General features: G+C 53.3%; 2 protein-coding genes across 2 annotated transcripts; one reads left to right on the top strand and one right to left on the bottom strand.

Moving 5' to 3' along the window:
* The first annotated feature begins 329 nt into the window (after positions 1-329).
* GALNT5 (polypeptide N-acetylgalactosaminyltransferase 5) lies at positions 330-17,396 on the top strand. Its single transcript, XM_037398849.1, has 10 exons — positions 330-1,527; positions 6,189-6,355; positions 8,590-8,709; positions 9,117-9,252; positions 9,631-9,750; positions 10,246-10,363; positions 10,549-10,872; positions 14,087-14,167; positions 14,962-15,123; positions 16,899-17,396. The coding sequence occupies exons 1-10, from the start codon at positions 359-361 to the stop codon at positions 17,037-17,039; spliced, it is 2,538 nt and encodes an 845-aa protein (XP_037254746.1). The 5' UTR covers positions 330-358; the 3' UTR covers positions 17,040-17,396.
* Positions 17,397-23,231: 5,835 nt separating this feature from the next.
* ERMN (ermin) lies at positions 23,232-27,302 on the bottom strand. The gene is made up of 3 exons (XM_037398759.1): positions 26,719-27,302; positions 26,312-26,398; positions 23,232-23,921 (listed from the first exon to the last, which is right to left on the bottom strand). The coding sequence occupies exons 1-3, from the start codon at positions 26,963-26,965 to the stop codon at positions 23,464-23,466; spliced, it is 792 nt and encodes a 263-aa protein (XP_037254656.1). The 5' UTR covers positions 26,966-27,302; the 3' UTR covers positions 23,232-23,463.
* Between the last annotated feature and the right edge of the window lie 330 nt (positions 27,303-27,632).

Raw genomic sequence — 27,632 nt, 5'->3', positions numbered from 1 at the left:
TCGACGGGGACCCCGGGATGTGGCACGGCGCCTCCCGGGCAGGGCAGCGTGCCCGCGCCGGGCTGGCAGGGACCCCCCGAGCCGTGTTTTCCAGCCCACGGGGGTCCTGTGCCAGCGTGCGGAGCCCCCCGCGCTCCTACCCCGGCCCGGCCCGCGGCCGCGGCAGCTCGGCACCGCCGAGACCCCGCTCGGGGAGCCCCCGCCGCCCCCCGCGGCCCCCCGCGCCGGCCCGGTGTTGGGTTACGCGCCGGCTGCCGGCGCTGGGTGGGGCGAGAGGGGCCCGGCCCTGCCCGGCCCCCCCGCTCCCCCCGGGCACGGCGTGCGGCGGCCCGGCGGCTCCCTGCGCCCAGCCCCGGGGATGAGCGGGCTGCGACGGCTCTTCCGCGGCAGCGGCCGAGCGCTGGCGTTCGTCTTCGCCGCCTCCGTCGTCTGGCTGCTCCTCGACATGGCCGCGCTCCGCCTCTCCCTCGGCGACGCCGGCGGGCGGCTGCTGAAGGAGGCGGCGGAGCGCGGGCAGCAGCGGGGGCGGCCCTGGCGCGGCCCCGAGGCCCCGGCGGGCAGCAGCCGGCCCGACCCCGCGGGGCTCCGCGGCGCAGCGACGCCAGACGCCCGGGCAGCCCGCCGGGAGCGCCCCCGGCCCCCCTCCGCCCCCGGGGGCAGGGGGCAGCGGGCGGGGCAGGCCGGGGGGCGGCCCGCGGCTCGGCCGGCTGTGGGCTTGGGGGGCGGCGCAGGGGCCCCGGCGGCGGCGGCGGAGTTTGTGACGGGCCCCGCCGGAGCCGAGCAGCGGGAGGCGTCGCCATCGCGGCCTCAGGCCCCGCCGCTCCCCGGCGAGCCCCCTTCCCCAGCCCCGCCGGCCCCCGGGCGCACCGAGCCCACCCGGCGAGCTGGCGTCGGGGTGACGGTGGCGGGGACACCCGGGCGCACCGCCGACGGGAGCCGGCAGCGACCCGCCATCACGTTGGCCACAGCCAGCCTGGTGCTGCCAGCGGGGCTGGGACCCCTGCCCGGGCGGGGGGAGGCAGAAGTGGGAGTGAAAGAAACTTCCCCCCAAAATAGCTTCATCCTTATTAGCAAAGAAGGGGCAAAACGCGGCAGCTCAGCAGTCCCACGGCTGGGCTTCGAGTCTGCGGGGAGCATCGCCAAGAGGCAAGAGAAGCGCAATGAGCGGCAAGGAGCGCAGGAGAACGGCGACGATGCCCACGCTGTGAACGGCATCACCGGGGCTGCGGTGCTGAGGGGACAGACGCCGGGTGCCACGCACGGAGCAGCTCCTGGGGCACCTGCCGCTGTCAAGGACGGACAGGAGCGGGCAGGTGGCAGGAGCCTGGGGACACACAGGGTCTTGTCCGTGGATGCGACGCTTGCCCCAAGAGACCCCCGAGCTCCTGGCCAGTTTGGGCATCCCGTTGCAGTCCCTGATGATAAACAAGATGAAGCAAAAAGCAGATGGAAAGAAGGAAACTTTAATGTCTACCTCAGTGATTTGATCCCGGTAGACCGAGCCATAGCGGACACCAGGCCTGCCAGGTAAGTTCTGCTTCCCTTGCACAAATACCTGCGCTGCGCCCCTGGGAACCTGCTCGGTGGGTCCCAGGGAGGGCCGCTGGGCGTGCTGCCGAGGCCCTCACTTCATGCGTGCTAGCCATGAGATGGATTTTGCCTTTCCAGGTAAGAGCTGCTTGTTACTAAACATAAAACTGGGTAAAGTTTGCAGATTGTCTTAACCCGCCAAGCCCTGCCATCCAAAGAGGCAGGGGCAGATGAGGCAGGTAGTGGGGCTCAAGCCTCTTCGTGCCTTAAAACACTCTCGCCTGCTTTACCTGGTGCATCCCTGAGCGCGGTTTGGTTTCAGTATTCGTGCATTTGGTTCCTGGAGTGCTCTGGCACGCTGTCAGTTTGTCTCGGTAGCAAAGCCCCCCCTGCCCAGATGTGCGCTCACACCTGCAAGCTGCCACCACCCTTCCCTTGGGGCAGAGGCACCCCAACAGCCCCCCCTGCCCAGGGGGCCCACTGTGGTCCTAAAAGCCTCCACAGGAGACAAAACCATGTGCTGAGCACTTATAACTTTGACGTTACCTAACAGGCACACACCAGCCTGCAGCTGAGGCGATCTGGGGGATGCTCCTTTGTGTGGACCAGTGGCATCGCTGCCCTTGCGCTGCAGAGCACTGTGGTACCCACTCTGCAGAGGTGGCTCGGGGGACTGGGGTCCATGGGAGGGATGCAGAGTTTTGATTTGGAAAATGCTCATCCAGTTACAGCTGTCCCCACAAAATGTGTAGGTGATTCTGCAGATCTCAGTATTTGGCTTCAAAAAAGCCCCTCCTTCCCTGTAGCCCCAGAGAAGAGAAGAAGGTAAGGTGTGAGCAGTGCCTTGCTGGCTGGAGGGGTGAGGGTCTGGAGAGGCTTCCTCCCCTGAGCTGCTGTGCCTGGACTCCTGCAGGGAGGGTCCAGGGAAGGTGCCAGTTCAGGTAGGCTTCTTTCTCATTTTTTCCTGCTTTTCCTGCTGCAAATATTTCTCAGCCGCTTGGCAGGTGAGAGAGACCTGCCTCATGCAGAGAGCCTCCTGTGTCCCCCTTCCCACGCTTGTGGGCCATGGGTACAGTGGGATGGGAGTTGTGTTGTGATTGTCCCCCATCCCCCAGGACAACGCACAGACATTCCCATGGAGCTGTCGGCGCTTGCCGGTGAGGTGAGGCCCTACACGGGAAGAAACGGGGCAGGGAAGGAGGAAGACAACTAGGACAGCTTTCTGTTGGGCAGAGGATGCCAGCTGCAGAAGCCACTTGTGCACAGGAAAAGAGCCGTGGCAGCTCAAAGCCAACACTGTGTTTTGGTCTTTGACAGCAAAGCTCTGGAGCTGTGGAGCAGAAACCACCTCCCAGGAGCACCTGTAAGAGCAGCTCGCCTGCCTCCGGTGACTCAAGTACCTGCCCAGGAGGAGACAGCATTGCTTGCTGGGTGTCACGGGGAACGCCTTGGCCAAACACACTGTTTGTGTGCCCTGCTGGCGCTGCCTGGGGATGTGTGCTGCCGGGGCAGCTCTGCCCTCAGCCTGTTGGCACAGCACTATTGGGCTGTAAGGGCCAGCTCATGGCATCAGCTGTTGGCAGCTCTTGGGGATCAAACAGCGTGTTACGTTTTTTGCTGGAGTCTTCCAGCCTCTCCCAGTTTAGACCCCAGTTCCTCTTGTGATCCTTGCTGAGGTACTGGACTAGACCACTGAAATTTGGCCAACAGGAAACTCATCCTGTCACAATCTGCATATCCACGTGCAATGCTTGCTGCTTTCTGAGCTTTGTGTACCGTGCTGGCACTTGCCGAGCACCGGTGCCTCTGCAGAAGTGCGTGCAGTAAACGTCCTGCCAAGGAGGAGTGAGCTGCACGAGCCACGCAGGTGGAGGCCGGGGTGGCCAGGAGGCTTGCAGGGAGTGCTCCCTGCGGAGCCCTGGCTGGGAGCCCTGGGCCCCGTTTCAGCCCAACACTGCAGCAGCGGCAGCGAAGGTCCCTGCGTGCCTCTGCCCTCTCCCCAAGCTACTGCCATAGCTTCTCTTCTTCAGGCTATCTGGGTTTAGACAGGGACCCAGATTTCCTGGCCTGGCAAAAAAACCGTCACTGCATGCTGCAAGGCGCGGTACGGTACGGTACGGACGGGGTAGGTTAGCACCTGTGCTGGCACGCGTGTGGAGGGATGGGGCTGGGCACCCCTTGGCTCAGGTTTTCAGCGCCAAGCTGCTGCCAGACTCAGGGGCAGCAGGTCTAAGGGGACCTTCTCCCTGAGCAACCTCAGCAACTTGAGAGCCTACGTTTTGCTGACTTTCAGAGTGATGTCAACGGAACATAAAGGGTTTGGGCTGTTTTTGTTTAAATGACTGTTAAGGGTTGGAATTTTGAGAAGATTTGGCTTTTACTTAACATTAGTCATATATATTAAGTATTGTATGCAAATATATACAAATATATATGTATGTGCATATATGTGTATAGTTAGGAAAGAAATGAAGCCCAGACTCACACAGGACATGGTGAAATATCTTTAGCTGGGGGTCAGCAATAACAAACCCATTGCTCTCTGCCTAGAAATCCTACTTTTTTAGGCAAGAAGGGAGAAAAAGATTCCTCAGTTTGAGGTTTCCCATCGCCCTCGCGTGGATGCTTTCCAGCTGCCTGGGGTGTACGCGCAGCCCTTGGCCAAGAGCCTTTTTGCTGCTAATGAAGGGGCTAAAGAGAAAAGTGCTTTTAGCAGGTACTGCCTGGCTGCACGCAGCCTTCGCGGCTTGGGGCTTGGCTGTGTTTTCTCAGCTGCTCTCACATCCCTCTCTCCATGCAATGAAAGCTCTTGTGCTCGGCAGCTTCTCCTGCCTTATCCATGGCCCCTGTCCCTCCTCCCACCAGGAGGTGCCTCCTTGGGTTTGCTGTAGGAGCAACTACAGTTTGTCTCTATTCTCCTAGTTTAGCTGTCCGTTGTTGTCTCCTTCTTGCAAGTGACCTCCCCAGTGGTTCAGTCCCTGCCTTCTCTCTGTTGGCGCCGGGAGTCCTGCCAGCATGCCCAAAGCAGCTCCTGATCCTGCAGAGAGGTCCCATCACCACGGGCCAACACCCTTATGGTTTCCAACCAAACCATATCAAACAGCCCGTCCCATCCTGCCTGAGCCAGCCCTGGCCGCTGCCCAGGCTGCAGAAGGAGAAAGAAAGACATGTCCTAGGGATTGCGCCAGAGAGCAATTCTGGGGTTATTTTTACTTACCCAGAGCACTTCTGATTAGCTGTGAAGCCCTGAAATACCTCTGTGTCTTCTTCAAAACACCACATGGTCTGAGCCTGGTGTCAGCATCTGAGCCAGCAGCTGCCAAACCCAAGGGCCCCTTCACTGAGATGGAAGAAGAAGTCAATTTTCCATACGCTCCCATGTACCTGTCCCTGTTTTCTGTCTGTTGCTGACAGCAGAGTGAACAGTGGTTTTGGGTGATCACTGAGAAATTAATTTTCTGCATCCGCAGGTAGGCTGGTGCCTGTCCTGCCTGCAGGAGGTCTGCTCTGGAAGGACAAGGGAAAAACCTGCTATCAGGCTTCGGCTCACTGACGTGAGAGAGAAAGCAAGTGCCAGAAATTCATGGGTATTCTGGGATAAACCAGGTGTTCTGGGGGAGAGGAGCGCTCTGCCAGGCATTCTGCAGGCCTGGAGATCCACTCGGAGATAAGCGAGCTGAGGGAGCCCCACTCCCCAAAGCACGCAGCAAAGTGGTGCTTGACTTGCAAATGGAGGATGAGAAAAGATGCTCATCGACCTTTTGTTCAAACACTGAAGACACAGGCTTGACCCAGATGTTGCATTTTTGGCTGTTGCAGAACAAAATGACAAACCCATAGAGCCAGGAGAAATTTTTATCACTCCTCAGATCTGCCGATGCATATCACTGGCTGTTGGCAAGGGAAGCAGTGCCGCTCAGAGCCCCTGCACGTGGGCTCGGGGCACAGCTGGCTGGCCGGGGTGTCCCTGGGGAGGCGTGGGTGCTCAGAGTGTGAGATATGGGGTGCTCAGGGAGCAGGCCTGCCAGTACCGTCGTGTGTGCAGTTCGGACACTTGAGTGTTTTCCCATCCTCCACGATCCCCTGAGTGAGGTGCAGAAGTTGGATGGGGAGACTCTTCCTGGCTGCCTGCATGTTAGACAAGTTGGTGCACTGAGTAACCCTTCATGGACATAAGGAGCGCTTCCCCGCATTTTCATCTTAATACCAATTCTTTTCTTCCAATGAGGCTATCTCACGCCACCTGGGATCTGAAGTCCTGTGGGCACTTGGAGCATGCAGGATCCTTTCCCTGCAGGAGTCCCCCAGACCAGTGGTGCAGAGTGGGGTCGGCCTCACGCCCAGCACTGTTTTCTCATGGAGAGGAGAGATTCTTCCCTGGGGGCTGGGACTTAAAAAGAGGTCCCTGCTAGAAGGGGTCCTGTCCTGTGGAGCTGCCCATGAGGGTCCCCAGGACCATGTGGGGAGCTCCCCCCGTTCACCCCCCTGCTCCCTCTCCTGACAAAGTCTCATTACAGGGCTTTGCCTCCGTATTTCATGTTTGGCTTTGCCTCTGTATTTCACATTTGGCATTTCCTCCCTCCCAGTGCATTTTCCCAGAAAACACTAAGCCTGGAGTGTGCCCAGCCATCACCTAAGAGCCCTTGTTGCCGTTGCAGGTGCTCTGAGCAGCAGGTTCATGATGACCTCCCGACCACCACCATCATCATGTGCTTTGTGGATGAAGTGTGGTCCACCCTCCTCCGCTCCGTTCACAGCGTCCTTGGCAGATCTCCTCCGCACCTGATTGAAGAAGTCATTTTGGTGGACGACTTCAGCACAAAAGGTAGGTGAAGCTTCTTCTACCTTTATGAAACTAATATAACTTGAGGCCAAAATGCAATTTGTTCTCTGTAATTCAATTCTGAATAGCAGAGAGAAATTGCATTTTCTCCTTTTGATGTGCTGAAGTGCGTCCGCAGCCTGCGCTGTTATCTTTCCAGATGAGGGGGATCAGAGGCCAGATGGGCACTGGGGATGGCTGTGGGGCATCAAGCTGCAGCTCTTGTGTAACACCCTGCCAGACTTTATCATTCACGTCTCTCCCATCCCAATTCACTCACTTAAACAGCTGCTATTCTTACAGCTGTGCATCACTTAAGTTCACACTCTTGCACTGTGTGTGCCGGAGGCTGGCTGAGGCACTGTGGTCCGGGAGCACCAGGGAGCTTGGTCCTGCCCAACCCATCCATCTTAGGGGCATCCCAGCTCAGGGGCTTGTGCATTCATAAAGATGCTGTCACCCTTCTCTGTGCAGTTTCCAGATGAGTGCCCCATGTTTTCGGTACTGGTGGCAGGGGAGGAACAGCTCGCACTTCCCAGGTTGCTCAGAGAACAGAGTAGTTGCAGTAAAAGCACTGGTGAGCAGGCATCTGCCCGTGTACAGGGGCTTTGCATGCGTACTCAGGCATTTCAGATGATATTGAACCTCTGCTTTGTAATGCTTTGGCTCTCTGCTGACTTCAGCCCTTAAAAATTTAGGAATGATGTAATTTTCCAGCTGCTGGTTCTTCAGGGAAAGTACTGTCTCAGATGAACTTCAGAGCTCATGCCACATGTGCAAGGAGCCTACAGTACAACAAAAGAATAGGTGCAAAAAAGAGGAAAAAGACTCAGTTGGATACTTTTTAAAATTATCATTAAAACATATTCATACCACTTCCCCTCAAAAGCATTTTTTCAAGTTTCCTCTTTACTTTCTCCCTATGGTTTCCCTTCATGTCTGCTTGTTAGCCAGCAAATATATGAAACACTGGGTTTGCCACCGAAACCTGGTGAGTGCAGGGGAGTTACAGAGAGCTGTGCTTGGCATTGCTGTTATCCAAGTAGCAGCAGCAATAACTTACAGCAAACACGTCCACAAATATTTAACTTTTGGAACCTTTTAAAGCTTTCAACTGGCTTTTGAAATGCAGACAGTTACATTCTGAAGAAAACTGAAGACTGAAGAGCACCAATGAAGCCCATTGGTGAGGGAGGTCGAGGGTCCTCCCCACAGCCTGAACGATGTAAGTGGGTGGCTGGATCCAAATGAAATGCTGGGAGCAGCAGCAGCAGCCGCAGCACCACGGCAGAGGCTCCTGGGCTCCATCTGTGTAGTCCATCTGTGAACTGGACTACCAGGCGCTCAAGTCCCCCAGACCACTTTCTCATACCCTCTCCTTCCTGAGAGTTTACCACCAGCTGCCTCCACAGCCACGGGAAACCACGACAAAAGCAGCCTGAAAAGTAGAGATGTGCGAACCCTTGTGCACTTTAAACCTGGATCGAGTCTTTAAATGTGGTGGTTATTATTGAGAAATTTGTAAAGCACAAAAAAATTTTTTTTTTGCAAAGGAAGAAAATTTACAACAGATTTTAATTGCAGTTATACTGCAATGAAGAAAAAAAAAGCTCATTTTAGAGTCTTTGAACAACCGTTTGATATCTGATTTGGATCGTGAACTACCCAAGTGGGGCCACTGGGATTTTGCTGATGGCCTCTCGCCAAAAGCCCTGCACTTGCTGCTCTCCACTTTCCATGTCTTCGGCATGCAGTGAGTCACTGCGCTCACCCAGCACCAGGTTATGGGTCCGCTTTTGCTGCGGCTGCTGGGTTTGTGCCAATGCACAGCAGCCACCCACCATGCAGGGAGCAGATGATACTACCACCTGCAGCCCGTCCTTTGGAGGGGCAGATCCAGGGCAGCCAGGCAGCCCGTGGCGAGCACCCAGGACCAAGCAGCACGCCTGTCCCAGAGTACCCGGAGAGACGTCTCCAACAAAGATTTTTAAACTCATCAACTTCAGCGTAAACCTGCTGGCAGCGATGCGGCTGGGAGTTTCACCAGAGAGCAGGCTCAGATCGCAGTGCTGTGCACCAGAAGCCCTACAGCTGTGCCCAGATGTTCATGCCCCAGACCTGAGGACCCTGGTGTGTCTGGAGGTGCTTCCAGGGAAAATTGACCCACTGCTTTTCACCCTGGAAGTGAGTGCAAAATGGGTAAGTCATCCTCACCCTCTCCTTCTCCTTCTCTGCAGAGTACCTCAAGGAGAAGCTGGACAAGTACATGTCACAGTTCCCAAAAGTGAAGATCCTCCATCTCAAGGAGAGGCATGGTCTTATACGGGCCAGACTGGCAGGAGCGGAGATTGCTAGAGGTAGGACAAAAAACATTTTACAGCCATGCCTGGACCCTGCCAGAGGTGCTGATAAGCCATCTCCAGCACCAAGTTTTAGTCCCCTCCCAATGAGTTAAGGGCATCTCTTCAGTATCCGAAGCACAGGGGTCTGACAAGGGGATGAGCTGTGGATTGTCCATCACCTTGGCATGGCCCTGGCAAGCAGCAGTTGGAATCTCCTCCCGGCAGCTGCCCCATTTCACCTGCTGCAATGGCCAAGCAGTGGAAGCATGCTCTGGGCTATGGCTGGGACCGTTCTGGGAGCCGTGGAGGGTCGTGGCACCAGCAGCAGCACCCTGAACCCATGGGGCACTCAGGGAGGCTGGCCAGCGTGGAATGGGGATGGGGTACCTGATTGCCTGATGCTGCCCTGGTCTCTGCCGCAGGCACCGTCCTGACATTCCTGGACTCGCACGTGGAGTGCAATGTGGGGTGGCTGGAGCCGCTGCTGGAGAGGGTCCGCCTGAGCCAGGCCAAGGTCGCCTGCCCCGTCATCGAGGTCATCAGTGACAAGGACATGAGGTAAGGCAGCTTGTGCCCCTGGGAAACCCACAGTCCATGCCAGTGGCTTGAGAAAACCCTCTTACTGGGACCACCAACATATAATTACAGACAGACACAGGTGTAGACCTCCTTACTGGCCTTCAGCAGCATGTCACAAGAGATGCATAATGTTGCTGTACACCAGAAGTGAACATTAGCAGTGGACGTGGCCCCTTCATTTATCACACACACCTTTTCCCATTTTCCATGACTTTTAATACATGAAGAAGATTCCTAATGAAATCTGTTAAAATCCTGTTTTAATTATGTACAGATACTCATCTTCATTCATTAAGGGTGACATTTCAATCAGGAATGTGACTCAGAATTAGTCATCCTGATCTTTTCTCCATTTAGTTACATGACCGTGGACAACTTTCAGCGTGGGATTTTTACTTGGCCAATGAATTTTGGATGGAGACAGATTCCACAAGAGGTCATTGAGAAAAATAAAATCAAGGAAACTGATATAATAAGGTAAAAAAAAGCAAATGTGAGACCTTTCTGAACCAACCTGTTCTTTTGTTCATAATTTAGCAACAAAGGCTCCTTCGAGGCCCAGTGTTGTTCCTTTGTAAGGACAAGGGAGGCAGTGGTACACTGTGGGCAATCACATCACCAGATGTAGGCACAGCCCGGCGAGCCGTTCTTACCTCCTGCGGCACTGCTGGCATTTCGCTGGTGCTGCCGTGGCCGGGGGAACATACTGTTGCATTTTCCCTTCCATGCCCTGTTACAGCTTTCAGACTGGGTAAAGCCACCCAAATATCATCTATTTTAACGTTGCGTCTGTCAGCCTGCAGCAAAGTGACAAATCGAGTGGTCCTTGCTGTCTCTGTAAGTGCAGGCTCAGGTACCATCCCCAAGCATTTCGTAGCCCACAGCTTCTCCATGAATCCTTAGTCCAAGGAAGGCGAAAGGGACAGGTGCTTCCCCACCAGCTGACAGGCTGTGTGGCTTCTCTGTTCCCAGGTGCCCGGTCATGGCAGGTGGCCTCTTTTCCATTGACAAGAAGTATTTTTTTGAGCTGGGAATGTACGACCCTGGACTGGATGTTTGGGGAGGTGAAAATATGGAGATTTCATTCAAGGTACGTCACTGTCACACGCCTGCATCCCTGCCAGCCTGGCTGAGCCAGGGTCTCCACAGGGACAGCCCCATGCTGCAGATCCCATCTCTCCTGGCAGTTTACCTAGTTTTCTGCTTTTCTGGCTTGCACAAAGCCAGCACCCGACATTTGCCCATGTTTCTATCAAAGCAACCCCTCTTTCTCAGGTCTGGATGTGTGGAGGCGAGATTGAGATTGTTCCGTGCTCCAGAGTCGGGCACATTTTCAGGAACGACAATCCTTATTCCTTCCCAAAAGATCGTGTGAGAACGGTGGAGAGGAACTTGGCCCGTGTTGCAGAGGTCTGGCTGGACGAGTACAAGGAGTTATTCTATGGCCATGCTTACCACTTGATCTTGAAAAACGTGGATGTGGGCGACCTGACTCAACAAATCCAATTGCGAAAGAAGCTTCAGTGCAAAAGTTTCCGGTGGTACCTGGAGAACGTCTACCCGGACCTGGAAGCTCCCCTGGTTAAAGCCAGTGGGCTGGTACGTAGCCAGGTGACTTGCTGTCCTTCATTTAAACATGTTTCCAGTGGCTGGCTAGACACTTGGTAGCATCCCAGTACGCTGTCTCTGAGTTGCTTCCTGGGCATTGGGTGACGTTTTTGAGTATTTAATGTCACGGTGGTCTGGATTCCCCAGGGTTTTTATAAAGAAATAGTTCACCATTCCAAGAGCTACTTCAGTGTTTAAACACCAGGTGAGCCGCCCATGCAGCAGTTCCAGGGCAGGAGGTCCAGCATCCTTCCTGCTAGCACAGCTTTTTGGCCAAAGCAGGAGAGAAATTACTTTTCTGGGCGGCTTAGCGGTGCCTGGGCAGGGAAGGGCAGGAGCCCCAGGCGCAGACAGGGTTTGTACCGGTGCTCTGCTGCCAGCAGAGCGCAGCAGAAATCCGCTTTTCCTCTGTGCAAGGCAGAGGCTCTGCCTGCCTGCAGACAGGCAAGGCAGCAGCCTGGAAGAGTCCTGGCATGTCACCAGTGCAGGTGAAGCCTGTGCCTTAGGAGGGGTCAGTGGGCAGAGAACACCTGAAAGTCCATTTGGGATGAAGTCCTGCCTCCACAAGCCCCTTGCTGGCCAGGTGGCCGATGAGCATGGCAGGGTCAGGCTCTGTTTCACCATCCATCCCTCCCTCCATCTCGGTGCCAGGAAACTTGTGGTGCTACCTGGCACCTGGTCCTGCTTGTGCCCCTGGGTGTTCAGTGTCGCTTCACCAACATTAAATGGTGAATTAAAACAAGAATAAAATTTGGGTTCTGAATCTGGCCCAGCCCTGAGCCTCAGCACAATATTGGCTGCTGCTTGGAACATTCAGAAATGTCAAATGTTCTCCCTAGAAAAGATACAACATTGATGGCAAACCAGTTACAATTGCAATAACAAAAGTGAAATATCTGCTTTGTCAGAAAGATTGCAGCAATGCCAGGAATGAAAACTAAAGGGTTTGCTGACATCCCCACCCACTTCCATCTCCCAGTGCCATGGCAGGAGTGATACTTGCCCAGGGGAGGTGGCCAGGAGCTGGTGACCACAGGGCTGGCGCAGCTGAGGGACTGAGAACAAGAACTGTCTGTCCCCTCAGTCCCTGCCGAGGAGCACAGCCTCCAGCCACTGCACTGGCCCTTCTGGGAGCCAGGAAAAAGTACAGCAACAATTTGGCTGCATTTCAGGCTTGTCTGTGGGCCAGGGGCATAAGATGAAGGTTCCTTATCACAGGGATCCCTGGGGATCAAGTCAGGCTCTCTGCCAGCTGCAGTCAGTGAGTAGCTTTTATGATGGAGCCGTGAAGGTGTGGGGGGGCAGCTCTGCAAGAGGGCGCAGGGAGGGATGCCATGCTTCCTTTGAGTGACGTGTCGGCCCTCCTGCAAGAGCTGTGGGAAACTGCTGGTTTCAGGCACTTCAGCAGATGATGAGCAGTGGATCCATTTGGATGTATCTCTGTCTTGGTGGGACTGCAGTGGCCGGTTGCTGCCTCTGAGTGACTGGAAGCACACAAACCATGGGCTGTCTGCTGGGGCTTCGAAACTTGTGTGGCTGAGAGCCTGTATCCGTGCATTGCCTTCTAGAAAGCACCATTTGGATTAGACTGAAGGCTTCAGTGAAACATCTCCTTAAGTGACATTTTTTTTAAAATAATAAGCAGTAACAGTCTTGAGAACGTTAAAAAAACCGGGAAATTCTTGAGAAATACTTACTTTTTCAGCTCCTTTGTTCCAATCAGAGCAATAAATCTTCATGTCAAATTCAGTACAAAGCAGTTAGACCATACAGAGAGACTTCTGTTTCACCTTAACCAAAACCTCAACTTTTCAAAGGTGTTCGTGAAAATTTCCAGGATGTTGCTTTACTTTGTCCGGAATCAGGCCACCTGAATTGCTCTTTTATCTTCATTCTCAAAACTTAGTAGGGCGGAAAATCTGTTTTTCAGCTAGCTCTGCAAATTCCAGCTGTGCTGAACACTGTCCAGAGTTTCTTGAGAACTGTTTTCTGAATAGCCTAGTTATTGACCGGGATTAATTCATAAATTCGACAGAAATTTTGAAAGAGAAGAAACGACATTTGCAAGGCATGGGAGGTATGAGCAGCCCCAACTGCAGCACTGCCAGGGCTGACTGAGGAGCCGATGCCAGTACCGACCAAGCCGTCCATGGCCGTGAGTCCCTGCAGTGTGGTGGGCTTCAGCCCAGGGACTGGAGGGGGCTGGCAGGGCTCAATCTCAGTGTTTCCAGCTTTCCCATATAATCTCCCGTACTCGTGAGCGACCTCTGAACATGTCGTACAAACGGCATTAAGAAAATGCCTCTTGCAGAGCACACGATGTGTGGATGCTTGTGCTGGCCCAGCAGCGGGGTGCCGGCAGGGAGAAAGAGCAAGGAGAAGCCGAGTGAAGGAGCAGAGCCTGATGCTCCCTTGCAGCGAGCTGGGGGCCGAATACGCACACTCAGAGAGACATCTGGTCTGCGCTACCCAAGGTGCAGTGCTCACTCCTCTTTCTCCTCACCAGTGCAAGGTAATGGCAGTTCAGTTAAAAACAGCTTAACGATGATGTGCCTGCCAGGGCTCCCCACTTTGGGGGACCACCTCTACGTTTCCCCGTTGCAGATGGGTACCAAGACATCTAACCTAGATGGAAAACAGGAAAAGCTACCTCGGGGTGAGGCACTGAGCGCATCGTGTATGGTGACGGAGTTGTTCCCTCAGGCTGGCTGCGGGGTCCGTGATGGGCGGTCGGAGCGCCATGCCCTGTGCCCCAGCTGGGAGGGGACTGGGCAGATCCAGGATGGGACCACCAGGCGCTTGCGTCAGCTGCTCTCGGGGGTGGCTCGCCTCCTTCACGGTGTGGCAATGGGAAGGGATTCTGGAAGTTGTTATTGTTGGGAGCTGTTTGGTTTGGGGATTTGCAGAACAGGAACATGAGCTATGTCCAAAAAAAAACCCCAAAAAAGAATGTATGTCATCGAAGTTTGAACATGTCTGGAAAGGTCCAGTTTCAAGCTTCTCTCGGTAGAAAAACAGGCGTCATGGACCAGATGTGTATTTATATACCCCTCCAAGGACTATGACACATCATCTCTGCTTTGTGTGGTTAAGTGGACAGCATTAATCAGTGTCCTGTGAATCCAGCAGGTTAACTACAGTGTAACAGCCTCTCCTCTTCCTTGGGAATTTATGTCTGTGTTTGCATTTTGTTGCTGTTTTCCAGCTTGTTAACATAGCCATGGCAAGATGCATCACTGTGGAAAACACCACCCTGACTTTTGAGGCATGTGATGTTAGCAACAAGGTAAGGATACCCTGCATATGAAATGTGTGATACTATTTTTAGTGCATGGCGTAGAGCTGCTGTATCTCCCATAGTGACCTGCCCCCTCCCCAAGAACTAATACAGTCCTTCCCACCAGGGGACACGGCCAGACGATGCCTGGGAGTAGCGAGTGGCAGGAATTGCCCATTTGCAAAGCCTGTAGCCAGGCAACAACTCCAAGAACCAGCAAATTCAGCTGGAATTTTCAAGTTTGATAAAGCTACAAGCCTGCACGTGAAAATGGGAGGAAACATTTAAATACAAGCCTGTGTTTTGTGTGCAAAACAGCCAGCCACACTCTGTTGCAAGATGGGAAGCAGCTGCTGCAGACAACCTTTCCCTTCCTTTATAGGCAGTGTTTCTTAGGCAGTTCCCTGCTAGCCACTCACTGCAGTGGCACAGGTCAGCATGTGGGTCGGGGTCTGTCACATACGGGGGTTCATCCGTTCGCCCCCCAGTGCTGGGGTGCAGCCAGGGGAGGCAGCAGGGCAGAGGAGCACGCAGCAATTGGGTTTGGTTCTGGGCTGCTGCAGTGGGAGCCACTTCCAGAGCCTGCGCTTGTGCTGTCCTGCGTTTTTTAGCTCTGTAAATCCATAGGAAGGATCTTCCCATGGATCACAGCTTTCCTTATTCCCCAGTCCTGCCTGAGGGCAGGAGGAAGGTGAGGAGAGCCTCTGATGGGGAGCATCTGCCGGCTGCTTGCTATCCCTGAGCAGCCAGCCCTGCTGACAGAAGGCCAGCGGGGTCACAGCTTCCCTCGTCTCTCCCCACAGAACCAAAAGTTCAACTACACCTGGCTGAGGCTGATCCAGCACGGAGAGCTCTGCATCGCCCCGGCCGGCGCTGCGGGATCGCTGTGCCTGCGCCACTGCGAGGGCAGGAGCCGCAGCCTGACGTGGCTGCACAGGTCACTGGCCGCCTTCCAGCCAGAGCTGGTAAGTGAGGCGGTGGTGAGGGCAGCCCCCACCGCAGCCTGTCATTCCTGGTTCGGGTTAGCGTGCCAGCCTGCAAACTGATGGGCAGCTGCAGCCTGTTGCAAGGCACAGGGCGTACCCCAGCCCTCTGGTCCCCCACTTTCATCTGAAGTTAAGTACTGGTCGCCCAGCACCGCTGCCTTTCCTCATGGGGACAGCGGCGCATGCCCTGCCATCAGGTTGCACCAGTCCAAGTGACGTGCATCCCAATGCCTGACACCGCATGCCCATGGGCTGGGGAGATGCTGGTCATGCTGAGGCATTTGCTGCAGCAGGGCTCTGCCCCTGCCCACACAGCACTAACGAAACAACTCCATTTTTACATAGAAACCATCAATAGCACTCACATGGAGATGACTTGTTATTGATTAGCACACAGCTCCCTGTTTTTCTAAAAGAAAGAATTTATGAGAAGGAAAATAATGGATACTTACATTTGTTCCCTGCACTGCAAAAAGCAAGAGAGTCACGACTGTATCTCTGTCAGCCTGGTGTAAGTAGTCCAAAATGCTATGAAATGCATACTTCATATTTAAGAAAGAAAAACTGTTGCTAAGTTATACACTTATCACAGTGACAAGTTCCCATTCCTGTTTAGTCTGAAAAAAAAAAACACTTTCAATGCCATAACGCTGCAGCACCAAGGCTCACCTTGGGTATTTTGTGAAAAACACATTAAAATTGTCTTTCATTTCAGAGTACAGGCAGCATTATCAGTGCACAGGCAGTGTTTGTCTCCTGTTCCAGCCTGAGCTCGCCTCAAGCCATGAGTGAGATGTATTTGGTGGTCTCCCCCATAACAGGGGGCTGGACATGGGCAGGTGCTCCCAGCCATGGCAGGGGATGGGTCTGGCTGCCCGACAGCACGGGCCCAGGCACTGACACGCTCCCTGGGGCAGCCATCTCAGTTGATATGGTCACATCAACCTTACTGGTGCCAGCAATAAAGTCTGAAGAGCAGCTCAGTGGCTGAATTCTGACTGAAGGAATTGCGATGCTTTACCTTCTGTTGTCACAGTCATTGTGTATTAATGATGCGAAGTGCTTTTACTGTATACACAAAGATCCAGCTTTTTCCCAGATAACACTCTACAGGTCATTTCAGGAGTATTTCATTAGGTATCGCCATGCTAGGCGGTGACAGGGAAATGTCCTTTACCTTTGGCAGCACTTGCAGCATCACCTCGCTGGCTATGTGTGTTAAGTAGACAAAGCCAAGCAGATGTGGAAAAGAGAAGGACGGTGATCACTCAGACTCTTCGTTCTTTCATAATCCAATTTATTGCCCCAGCGTTTGAACTTCAGCGCTGAGTTACCTAACATCCTTTTCAGCGCAGTAAATCTGCTTTGAGTTCATCAGCCAAGAAACTCCAAAATCTGTAAATCATTCTCCTGCTGCATGTTCCCCTAGATATGGCAATTACCATCTGGGGTGATCTCCTTTGCATGGTAATTACCACTCAGACAGTGAGAGAACTAATCTTTCCATTTCCAGTGAACGAAAACCCATGAGGCGCAGAAGGTACAGTATGATCCTGGCTCAGCAGCAACAGGTGCGGGCTTTGGAGCCCACCCAAAATTCCCTTTTAAGTCAGCAAAGGGATCTTGCATGTTAGGGAAATGCAAAAAAAGGGCACACCATAAAGAATCAAGTTTTTGTGGTGGAAAAACAGAGCTGCTGCTGTATGAGGCCTAAAGCCTAAGCCTTCCTAAAGCCCTCTCTCTCTCCCCTGCAGACGGACCACATCATCTCAGAGCACCTCCAGCAGCCAGCTTGCTTGGAAGTGGATCCCTCTCACAAAGCCCTGAGGATAAATGCCTGTGACTCTGCAAATCCTTATCAAAAGTGGCAGTTTGGCAATTACTATGCAGACTGAAGGGAACACAGTTGAACCAGAAACACCGTGTTTTCATCTTGTGAATTCAGCAAGGACATCTGTGCGACTTGTGACAGCAATTACAAAACTGGAAGTTCATTTCCAAATGATAATTGAAATCCTTAAGTTAAACCAGTACATTGACAGAGCAGAATACCAAGAGCAGCACATCTGGTCTGACGATGTCTGAAACAGATAGGCGTGTTTTTCCTTCACTGTTGGAGACTTTGGCAAAAACTCAAATAATTTTCTGTATTATTAAATGGAAATATTTTCTCAAGTCTCCCATCATACTGTAAGCAAACCTTCATCAGTTCCTCCTGGACAACAGCATAAGCTACAGGAATATTTCCAGGTCTCTGTAGTCTGCAAAGAGCAAATAGGGCTGCTTATTCTTCCACAGAAAATGGAAGTTTATTGACCAACGCATTAAACAAATCCATCTGGCATGCCTGTGCTGGGTCTGGCTGCAGGATCCTGCCCTGTGGGACCCCTTGCCTCTGACAGATGAGTATCAGGGTTCCGTTAGAAATCGATTGCATATCGAAAAAGCCTTCTTTTAATAATGGGAGGCAAATGTGGGTCGATAAGCCACCCAGCAGATGAGGTACCCCAGGGACTGCAGAAGAAGCAACCTTGCCTGTGCCCTGTGGACAGCAAGGACGTGTGCCTTGCTTTGCTTGGAGGTGAGGAGCTGCTGGGGAGGTGAACCAGGGGTGCATCCTGCTCCTTGCCAGTGGCAACGCACCAGAGGCCAGCTGGGGAGCACCTCGTCCCAGGGTGGCCAGGCTGTCCCCACCCTGGGACATGTCCCCGAGTCCCCATGGCTTTTTAGGATCTCCCCCCAGGACCCCTGCCACTTTCCTCGGCCCTCGGCTGGCTGGGGCATTGGCTTGCACTGGTGCCTGTGCTGGAGTCTGATGATGCTTGGTGCAGCCCCAAGCAGGGCGGCTCACACTGCTCCTGCCAGAGCCATCCCGAGGGAAGCTTTGCTGGCTGGCAGTGCAAGCCAGGCAGCTCTCCCCATCACAGCATCCCCCACCATGGGCAGAGGGAGGGCAGAGACCTCCAACAGGACTTCTCACAACCCAAAACATCTACCCAGCAGTACTTGGGATGGATGAAAATGCCCGCTGAACTCAGTGAGGGCTTTTCCTCACACAGGGATGCAGAACACAAGTGTGTGTGCATGTACACGTGTGTGTACATGCATCTCACAGGGACGGTTGCAGAGGTGATGCAGCGTGACGAGACCTTCCCTGGCACCAGCCACTGCCCAGCCCAGGCTGCGTGGGATGGCCAGGCTCTGCGCACCAGGAGTCCTTCTGGGCATACTGTCACAGGCAAATATTTTTCTTACTGTGAAACTTTTTATCTCCGAAAGCAGTCACCAGTTTCTGAAGGGACAGATTTGATAGGAGAATTAAATTGAGCTGTGACAGGACAGTGAGATGCAGGATGCATAACACGAATGCATCCCAGGCGGGATTTCTTCCCCCATTTCTGCAAGGAAGTTCCCACTGTGGGAGGCTGCTGCCCATACCACTGGGGTGTCACTGGGAAAGGGAGGGATTCTCCTTCTGCCCTGCTGCCCTGTGCTTGGTTGAGGGACTTCTGCAGCACAAGCCGCTGGGGCTACACAGGGCTGAGCATCGCCCTCGGGTCTCACACTGCTGTTGACCACATCGGAGCCTCCACCCCACATTCACAGAACCCCTCCTACCTCTCTTTTGGTTTTTCAGAAAGCCCTGGCATAACATTACCTCTTATGTGGTGGATCGACGCTGACAGAGTCTGACAGGCTGAGTCTGCCAAAATATTGACTGGCCCAACAGATTTTCCCAATTGGCTCCTATTCCAACTGTCTTCCCAATTTTCTTTCCCTCCTTAGCACAGCTAGCCTGCAGTCACCGTCAGAAAAATGACACAGATGTTGTTTGCGCAGTCATCTTTTATCAAGAGCATGACTTACATCAAATTCTGCTTGCTGACATTCAATCACTTGTCACTGAGTAGGCACCAAATGGTCATATGTCATGGTCACATCCCATTGCCAGGCTTGTCACTTGCTCTCTGATGCCCCATTTGTGTAAATGCTCACTTCCATGTTGGTATCTTGTGCTTAAAGACTGGAGTGTGCCTTCAGGGCTGCTGGCAGTGAGCTGTGGCCTGCTGTTACACAATATTGAGGAGCATTCAGATTGTACCAGTTAGTCTGGTCTTCCAGAAATGAGAGCATTTTTCCAGCACACTCGGCAGACGTGGCAGTAGGCATGTCACTCGTCCCTGGCGAGCTGCCTGCTCCTTTTGCCATCCCCACTGACAGCACCGGGGTGTGCATCGCACCTCGGGGCATGGGAGCTGGGCAGGCCATGTGAGCAGTAAGGAAGGGGAGGGAGGCACCACGGGTGGGGAGGACCGCTGCTCCCAGCCACCGTTGTCCCAGGAATCAGCAACGGGAAGCACGCACATTCAGGCAAACGGGAATTCAGCTTCTCCGAATGAGAACCAATGCCTCCCAAGCTGTGGCAGGGAGGGACACGGCACGTCGGGCTGTACTTTGTTGTTACGTACCCTGAATAGAAGCCCCATTTGGATTGTTTTTAAAAAAAGTTTTACAAAAGGAAAAAAAATATAACAGATGAAGCTTCTTCCTCTGAGCCCCATGTGTTAACTGTTTCTGACCAATGTGGACTCTTTCTAGGGGCTCTCCTGCCGGAATTACTGCCAGGCTGAACCGCAAAACATCACCCCAGGAAGAACCTTTAAACCACCAATTTCCCGTGATTTATGGCTGTGCTTTGGATTCTCATCTAGTGTGCTATTAGTGCAGGAAACAGCAATAGCCAGAGCTGGCTGCCGTGTCCTGCAGCTGCTGCAGATGTTGTGGCAACTGGTGAGTTTCTGCTGAAGTGGTTTAATTCACGTTCAAGTTTGGCATACAGTGCTGCTAGAAACAGCTCCCACGGGTGAGCCAGCACCATGTGGCAGTGTCTGGAGAGGGTGACCCTCCAAAAGGGTCCATCTCGTACTTGCCATCAGCCCTCATCCGGCACTGTGGAAACAGGAATTATTTTCAGGCTAAGGCTGGGTCTGTAGCTACCACGTCCTAATCGGCATCCTCACCTGCTTTTCTGCCTGAAAACGCCTCTGCTCCAAGGGGCAAATTTTCCGGTCTTCAGCTCTCCCCAGATGCCGAGCAGACAGCTCTCTGCCCAGCTCCTCCATGCACCTCATCCAACCCATGGACCACGGTTTTGGCCAGATGCAGACCCTGCCACGCCTGACCGTGGCTCCCCAGCACCTGGAGCAGGGCAGAGGTGCTGCCTGCGAGCTGCTGCACCACAGACGATACGTATGCCATGGAGAGCGCAAGCCGCCGTTTCGGCCTGCTTACTTGCCTGTACACCCCTTGATTTCCATATCGCACCCATCCATCCTGAGGGTTCGGCAAGAAGTGGTGTGGTTGTAGGAAAGGCCCTTAGAGCATCCCAAGACTATTTTACCGGCTACAAGGAAAGCAAGACAGGGGGTTGCAGTTGTCAGATGATCAAACACTGCTTTCCAAGGAAGGTAAAAAACTAGTCCAGGTTTCTTGAAAATCTCAGCAGGACTCCACACCTAGCTGGAACCAGAGCCTGCAGTCAGTGCACCAAGCATCTCATCCTTGCATTGCCCCAAATGTCTGGAAACTGTATTTTAACTATCACCCAGGGTATAAGCTGAATGTTAAAAACTGTTAGAGATAGACATATGATAAAAGGGGAACCCCCCTGTCTTTTGCTTAAGCAAGCCCACGCAACCGTGTGAGAGCAGGAGGGCATCTGCCTGGCCAGCAAAAGGGTTCAGCCTCGTGCCTGGGTGCTGTGGCTCAGCCCGATGATTCCCCGCAGGAGATGGGAATTGTGATGGTGAATGGCCAGGCCATGAAATGCTGCTGCCCCTCCCGCTACAGCTCTCCTCACCCCAGGACAGCATGGAGAAGTAATTGAACTCTGGCTTTCCAGCTCATTGGGTGCCTGCGCTGCTCTGGCGCTGCCCCTTGCTCAGCCCCAGTGCTGATCCATCCCTCCACCCTCTCCAAAGACCCCCATACTACAGCAGCCCGTGACTTGCTGCAGTACCGGCAGCTTTTCCTGGCATCTCACACTGCTAAAATCCAGCTGCATCATCACTGTGAACCAGGTTGTGAACAAGGTGTTCGCATCCCACCTGCCCAGACCCAGCAGCTTTTCCAGAGCCTGGCACAAGCACCCACATGTCCTGCCAACCCTGATGGGCACATACTGCCCATCAGCCCCAGCCTTACCGCAATACAATGCCTTAAAAACTTCTCAGCAACACACAATTTTGCTCACTTTAGCTCTGATTTTTGTTTCACTTGGGGCTTTTGTTGGTTTTGTCCCTATTGCATTTTTAAATTATGGTAAAGCAAATTTGTTATTGACATTCTGAAGTGCAAATGGGGCCAAGCAGCGTGGTGGGGAGATGGTGGTCTCAATACCTTAACAGTGTACAAATACTTGAAGCTGAGACTGGCCAGCTCAGAGCAGCACTTTGCCACACACAACCTCAGCAAGTCACCGAAAGCCCAGGCAATGGTCACATCTTTAGGAGAAACATGTCTCAGAGGAAGCACTGCGAGAGGAGTGATGGGGGCAGCTGTCAGCAGGCAAACAAACCAGCAGTATAAGTTCATACAAGCAAACCTCTGAACTTTCACAAACCAAAGAGCAAATAAACAAGTCTGAATAGCACAATGAGGGCTGTGTCTGGTTTGTACAATACAGAATTGCCATTTATTATTTTCACGTTGCCAATAAATAATTGCCTTTATGTAGAACAAGAAAAGTCAAAATTAAACTCAGTGCTGCTGGAGATGTAAAACTAATCCTTTAAAAAGTGCTTGTGACTGAAGGATACCACTGCAACTGAAGTGGGAGTGTAATTTGGTTTTGCCCCCTCTCCCTTGATCAGCTGCCCACAACTTTCCCAGATGCTTTCCGGGATGACACTTGCAAAGCTTAGTCCAAGCTCAAGGCAAATCTGTCCATAAAACAATTAATAAAAGGCCACATCGACAACATTGCAGGTACACAAAGGTTTTTAAAATCAGAGAAAATTTGTGTTCAGATGACACAAAAAGAAATTATGCAAAAAACTTGCCCAGCTTTGACAAAAAAAATGAAAATTGCAACTAAACTTGGTGTGAAAGTTGAGAAGACAGATAAGAGTCTAAACTGGTGGCACTTGGAGGATCCATGTTTCTGATAGCGGCCAGTTTTGCCAGGTGAACGTGGAACCCCGCGTGGACATGTGGCATGCACCATGTGTGAGCTGCTGCCCTCCTGGCTGGCCCAGCCCAGCGCCCGGCTGTGCCGCAGGTGATGGCACCGGGCACCGGCACCACCTCCCCGGGTCACCCCTGCCGCAGCCCGGTGGGGTCAGGCACCGCGGCCGGCCACCACTGCCGGCACTGCCTGCGGCCACACGGGACGGCTGCCCCGGGCTGGGCGGGGGTCCCAGTGCCAGGCCCGGGGGGCTGCCACAGCGAGGGGGGAAGGCTGTGGGGAAGAGGAGCTGCTCTGGAGCAGCTGTTCGGGCTGGCTGTGCCTGTGGCTTCACACTACCGCTCAGAGCAGGGGCTGGCAGGCAGCGCCGGTGACCTGGCAGTGCCCACGCTGGCAGCGCCATGTCTGAAGGCACCCACGCTGACCCCCGGCAGGGCCTGCAGCAGTACCAGTCCTACCTGGTGCTGGCTACAGCACTGCATGAGGAATCCAGCTACCCGTGGGAGCGCGAGGCATGAACGGGGGCCTTGATGCCTTCTCATCTGTTTTAACTCCTGCACATCAGCATCTACCCATGCATGCAAATGTCCCTCCACCCCCACCAGCACAAGGTGGAAATGGATGGTCACTAGCAGGAGGCAGCTGTCAGTGCGCCAGGAGATGCCGGCACAGACGGACAGCAAAACAGAGCGTGCTGTGGTTGCAAACAGTCATCTCTTTTATTATTCACACTGCTCTTGCCAGTGTCACTGAGCTGCTGTGCTGCCAACTCATTACCAGCACGGCTGATGGCATGGATCACGTGTGTCAGCAGCTAGAGGAGCCCCAGCCAGTTGAAGACATCCTATTGTTTGAGTATGGTTACAAAAGTTGGATAAAAAATGAGAGGATAAACCTTAAATCAAATGGTATTGTATTTAGCAAACTGATTATTTATTTTCCTGCACTATGGATGCCTCTGCCTGCTGTCAAAGCAAAGATGTTACATTTTCACAGTGTATTATGAAATCATATACAAAAAGAAAAAAAGCAGTGACCTCATGTTGTGTGAAGAGACATGTCTTGGGGGAAACAAAAACGAAAAATGAAACCAGAGCAAACGCTCGGCTTGTTAAGCAATTCTCCACCTTGGTTCATAAGTGCATCATGGATTCAAATTCATCAATTCGCTGTTTGGTGTTTCCTTTTCTAATCCTCCGGTAGGAGATTGTGTTGTATCTGGAATAGCTGTGTCTGGAGATATCATTTTTTTTCCCCAAGCTGGGCTGCTCCCCTGGTTTCTCCACCTGGGAGTTGCAGCCGGGGCTGGTTGGAGGAGATGCCTCTTTGCTGCTGTCCTGCTGTTTTAGACAGGACGCCTCGCTGTTCTCCTTCTTGATTTCAATCACCTGAACTTCATCCTCTTCAGTGTCCTCCTCCTCCACCACCTTCTCCTCCTCCTCCTCCTCCTCCTCCTCCTCCTCCTCCTCCTCGGCTGCATTCCCTCTGTCGGTGCTGGCTGCAGGGGTCTCCGCCGCCTCCCCGCCAGGGCTGGCCGCTGTCCCCAGCTCTGTCCCCCCGCTGCCCGCAGGCAGCCCCTCGCTGCCCGGCCCTGCAGCGACACAGGGGGAGTGCGAGTGAGGACGGGCTCAGCACCGCCTTCATGCCCCCGTCATACATGCTCTTGATGGCACATTGCTCTTGGTGACTTCACCGGCTCCTGCCACCACAGCACCCCTCCTGCAGAGACTGCCTGCTGAGGAGTGCCCCACATCTCCAGGCTGGACCCCCTCTCTGTGGGTGCTGGCATGTGCTTTAGAAAGGCTCTGTACATCCTCAGACTTGCATTTTTTAATGCCCATCTCCTTTGTACCCCTTTCCCACCATGCCCTCCCCTCTACCCTCCTTTAAAAGGAGAGGCAATGAAGAGCATCATGGTCAAGCCTTGAGGAGGGAAGGGCAGCAGAGCACCCCACCTGCGCCCCAGGGCTGGGGGCACTGTGCCTCCCTGCCCACCCCAGGTCTGCCCCTGCCCTCTCGGACCCGCGGCCAGCAAATACCCTCCTGCAGGACCCTGCTGTGGTGCCTTCCCAAGCAGCCACCCCACAGCTCTCCGGTTATCGCCTGGGGCAGGTGCTGGACTCCATTAGCCAAACTCCCGGGTTTTGCACCCATCCCCATGGGGCAGACCCCGCCACGGGACCAGAGGGTCCTGGCTCCCTGTGCCTCGGTGCTCCGGGCTGGCTCTGTGGGAAGGGAAGAGGGAAGAGGGAAGAGGGAAGAGGGAAGAGGGAAGAGGGAAGAGGGAAGAGGGAAGAGGGAAGAGGAGAGGGAAGAGGGAAGAGGAGAGGGAAGGGAAGGGAAGGGAAGGGAAGGGAAGGGAAGGGAAGGGAAGGGAAGGGAAGGGAAGGGAAGGGAAGGGAAGGGAAGGGAAGGGGAGCCATTCCACAGACAGTGTCCAGGTGTGTCTTCAATGCAGCAGTACCCCGGTGGAGTTCCCCTGGGGCAGGTCCTTCCTTCAGTGGTGGCTGCCCAGGCTGAGATGGCTATCTCCAATTTGTCCTGTTTGGCACGCCTCTGCATTAAATGATGCTTTAGAGTAGCAACAAATGGTCTATTCAATATTTTGCCTGTGGGGTCCTGAGTATTAATTAGACTAAATTGGTTGGGTACTAAAAAGCTGCCTGCAATTTAGAGATAAAGTGCTTGTGGCTGGGGTGGGGGAGAGTGAGGGAGGGCTGTGCAAGATCGTTTAATAGGTTTTATTGTGCACTCCTAAAGCAACACAGCTGCAATATGGATGTCAGCTCTAAGTGGGAAAGCCTCCATCGTGATTCACCTCCTTACAGCCTATGCAGTTGCTATGAAATACTGTTTTGCCCATGATGAATGTTTGGGGTCCTTTTCCTTTTGTTAATCAAAGCAAAGTTTCTGTTTACAGGTCATGGCCAATACATCTTGTAGAGCTATGTTCAACAATGCTAGCTTTGCCAGGACTGTGACAGCTACTCTGGGCTGTTAATCTGCTCTCCTCCAAGGAGGGGTTTCATATTTATGTGGCAGCTGCCCTACAGAAAACATCAACTTATTGCGGCTGGGTAGATGTGTAAATGACAAGAAGAATCCAGCATAGCCAGGTGCCAGGGAGTGGGGCAGAGCCACCAGTTCTGTGCCCCCGCTGTGGTCTGGGTCAGTGGTGGGGAGAACATCATTACCAGCCTGTGGCCCAGCTGCCCCTCATCCCACAGCTGCCGAAATTATAAGAGGGGCAAGAGCCAGTGGGTGGGACATGTGGAAGGGCAGCAATGCTGAAAGCCCACCCACAGAGACACATAGCTTTCCTCCTTTAATAATAATAAAATACTCCTCCTTGTTGGAGGTGTGGCTGCATTTTGCATAGCGTAATTATGTATGTGTCAATACATTTTAACTTGTGGCCAGGGATGGGCAGCAAGCACCGTCCTGCAGCCCCGCTCACCGCAGGAGGCAGGTGTGAGGTCCAGCCTGGCTCTGACTCATTTTCACATAGGATGAAGTAGAGAAAGAGCCAGGAGCAGATATTTAGGAGAGCAATTTCCTGCCAGATACCCAGGTGTCAGGGGGATTTAGGCAGCTGGTGAGTCAGGCAGGAGTTTGGGTTTTGAGGCCATGCATTTTTGACTGGCAGCCTCCCCAGGTTATCCCCTGAGCTGCCCTGCATAGAGCAGAAGATAAAGCATCTTCCAGCCTCACAAGGCTGTTGGAGACCTCCTGGTCAAAGACCCCACAGTGTTTTGATGCCCCACGGTCACAGAGCTAGGTGCAAACCTCAGCAAGAGGGTTACCAGCCATGTTTTCTAAGGTGCAGCAGCTCTATGGATTAGAAATGTGTCACTGCTCTCCAGAATATAAGGGTCTGACCAAATTAAAAAGAAATTACAGCCACCAGTATGTCACCGTCTTTGAAGGCTACTTATTGCTATGCTTCGGGAAAACCTCACATCACACAGCATTTTGCATTACCTTCCTCTGATTCCTGGCTGTCAGTCCCCATGTCCTGGATATCAGCTGACCCCTGCTGTAGTGTCCCATCGTTTTCCTCTTGCTTTTCTTTAGGAAATACAAAGCACAAGAAACGGATTGATGGAGCAGTTAGTGATGATAATTAGGTTCTAATGGTTGCAGATTGGCAGCAGACTTTCAGAGCGGATTTAAAAATTGCTTGTTTCTTTACATACTTTACATCTCATCTTGTGTAACTGCTAGCTCAAATTTGTCCCTAACTCTGAATTACTCTGAGTTATTGTTACAACTACCGCAAGCTAGGAATTTTGACTAACACAGAGCACATCCCATTATTCATAAGGCTACACATAAAACAGAGATTTTCCTTAACAGAACCCTTTAAGAAAGGCAGCCTTGTGCTTTACCTTTGCTTTGCTTCTCTCCATCAAAATCCCCACGAACTATGTCCTCTGCCACTGAATTTCTGTTTTCCTCCTGAGTTTCTTTCACAGGCAGAGCATCAGGGCTCATTTCTGCGTTGACGTAATGAACCATCCCGACGGATTTTGCTATTTCATCGATGACACCGATGACCTGGAGTGGGCCCTTCTCCGGGGGTACGCTCCCGTTGCACTCAGGCATGCTGGATGCTGCTGGGACTTCTTCTGTCATGCTTAGGGCCGTGCCGTGCCTGCTGACTGGGGCCGTGCACCTCCGGGCCCCGCTCCTGCACCCCGGGGTGGGGAGCGCTTCTCCTCACCCCTTCTCCCCCGGGGATTTTGTTCCCCCACGCAAATGACCAACAAGCGTCTCCTCTCCCACGGGTGCTGCTGCAGAGCAGGGTCCGTGGTCACACCGTCAGAGGTGCCCAGGGCTGGCCAGCGGGCTCGGGGCACGGGGCAATCCAATCAGCACCTCACTTGTTGCTGAGGCTCTGCCCGTTGCATAATTAAATGCACCATTTTAATTTACATAAACAAACAATCTGAAGCAAGGAAGCTTTTGTGCTGGCGTGGAGAGCGGGTCTTTCAGCATGTCAGCCCCGCAGTAATAAACAGAGATTTTGTGCTCTGGGCACAATGGCCCTTTGTGCCTCCGCCTGGTCACAGGGACGACGATTGTTCTGACCTCTAATCCCCGCAGGGTGACCACCTTCCGTAGCATTGCTGCCACCTAACCCGCTTAACATTCCCCATCGGGTTTGTGTGCTGATAAACCTCGCCGTGCCGCTGGCTGGACAATGAGCACATTTTGTACTGGTCAGGGAACAAACTGGCTACCGGGAAGGGCACATGCCCTGCACACAGCGCACAGCCACGCTCCTCTGCCACGCAGCCTT

Source organism: Falco rusticolus, chromosome 8 (genome assembly GCF_015220075.1).
Source record: "Falco rusticolus isolate bFalRus1 chromosome 8, bFalRus1.pri, whole genome shotgun sequence".
NCBI lineage: Eukaryota > Metazoa > Chordata > Aves > Falconiformes > Falconidae > Falco > Falco rusticolus.
The sequence above is the reverse complement of the archived record's forward strand: the minus strand, read 5'-3'. Positions and strand labels throughout refer to the sequence as shown.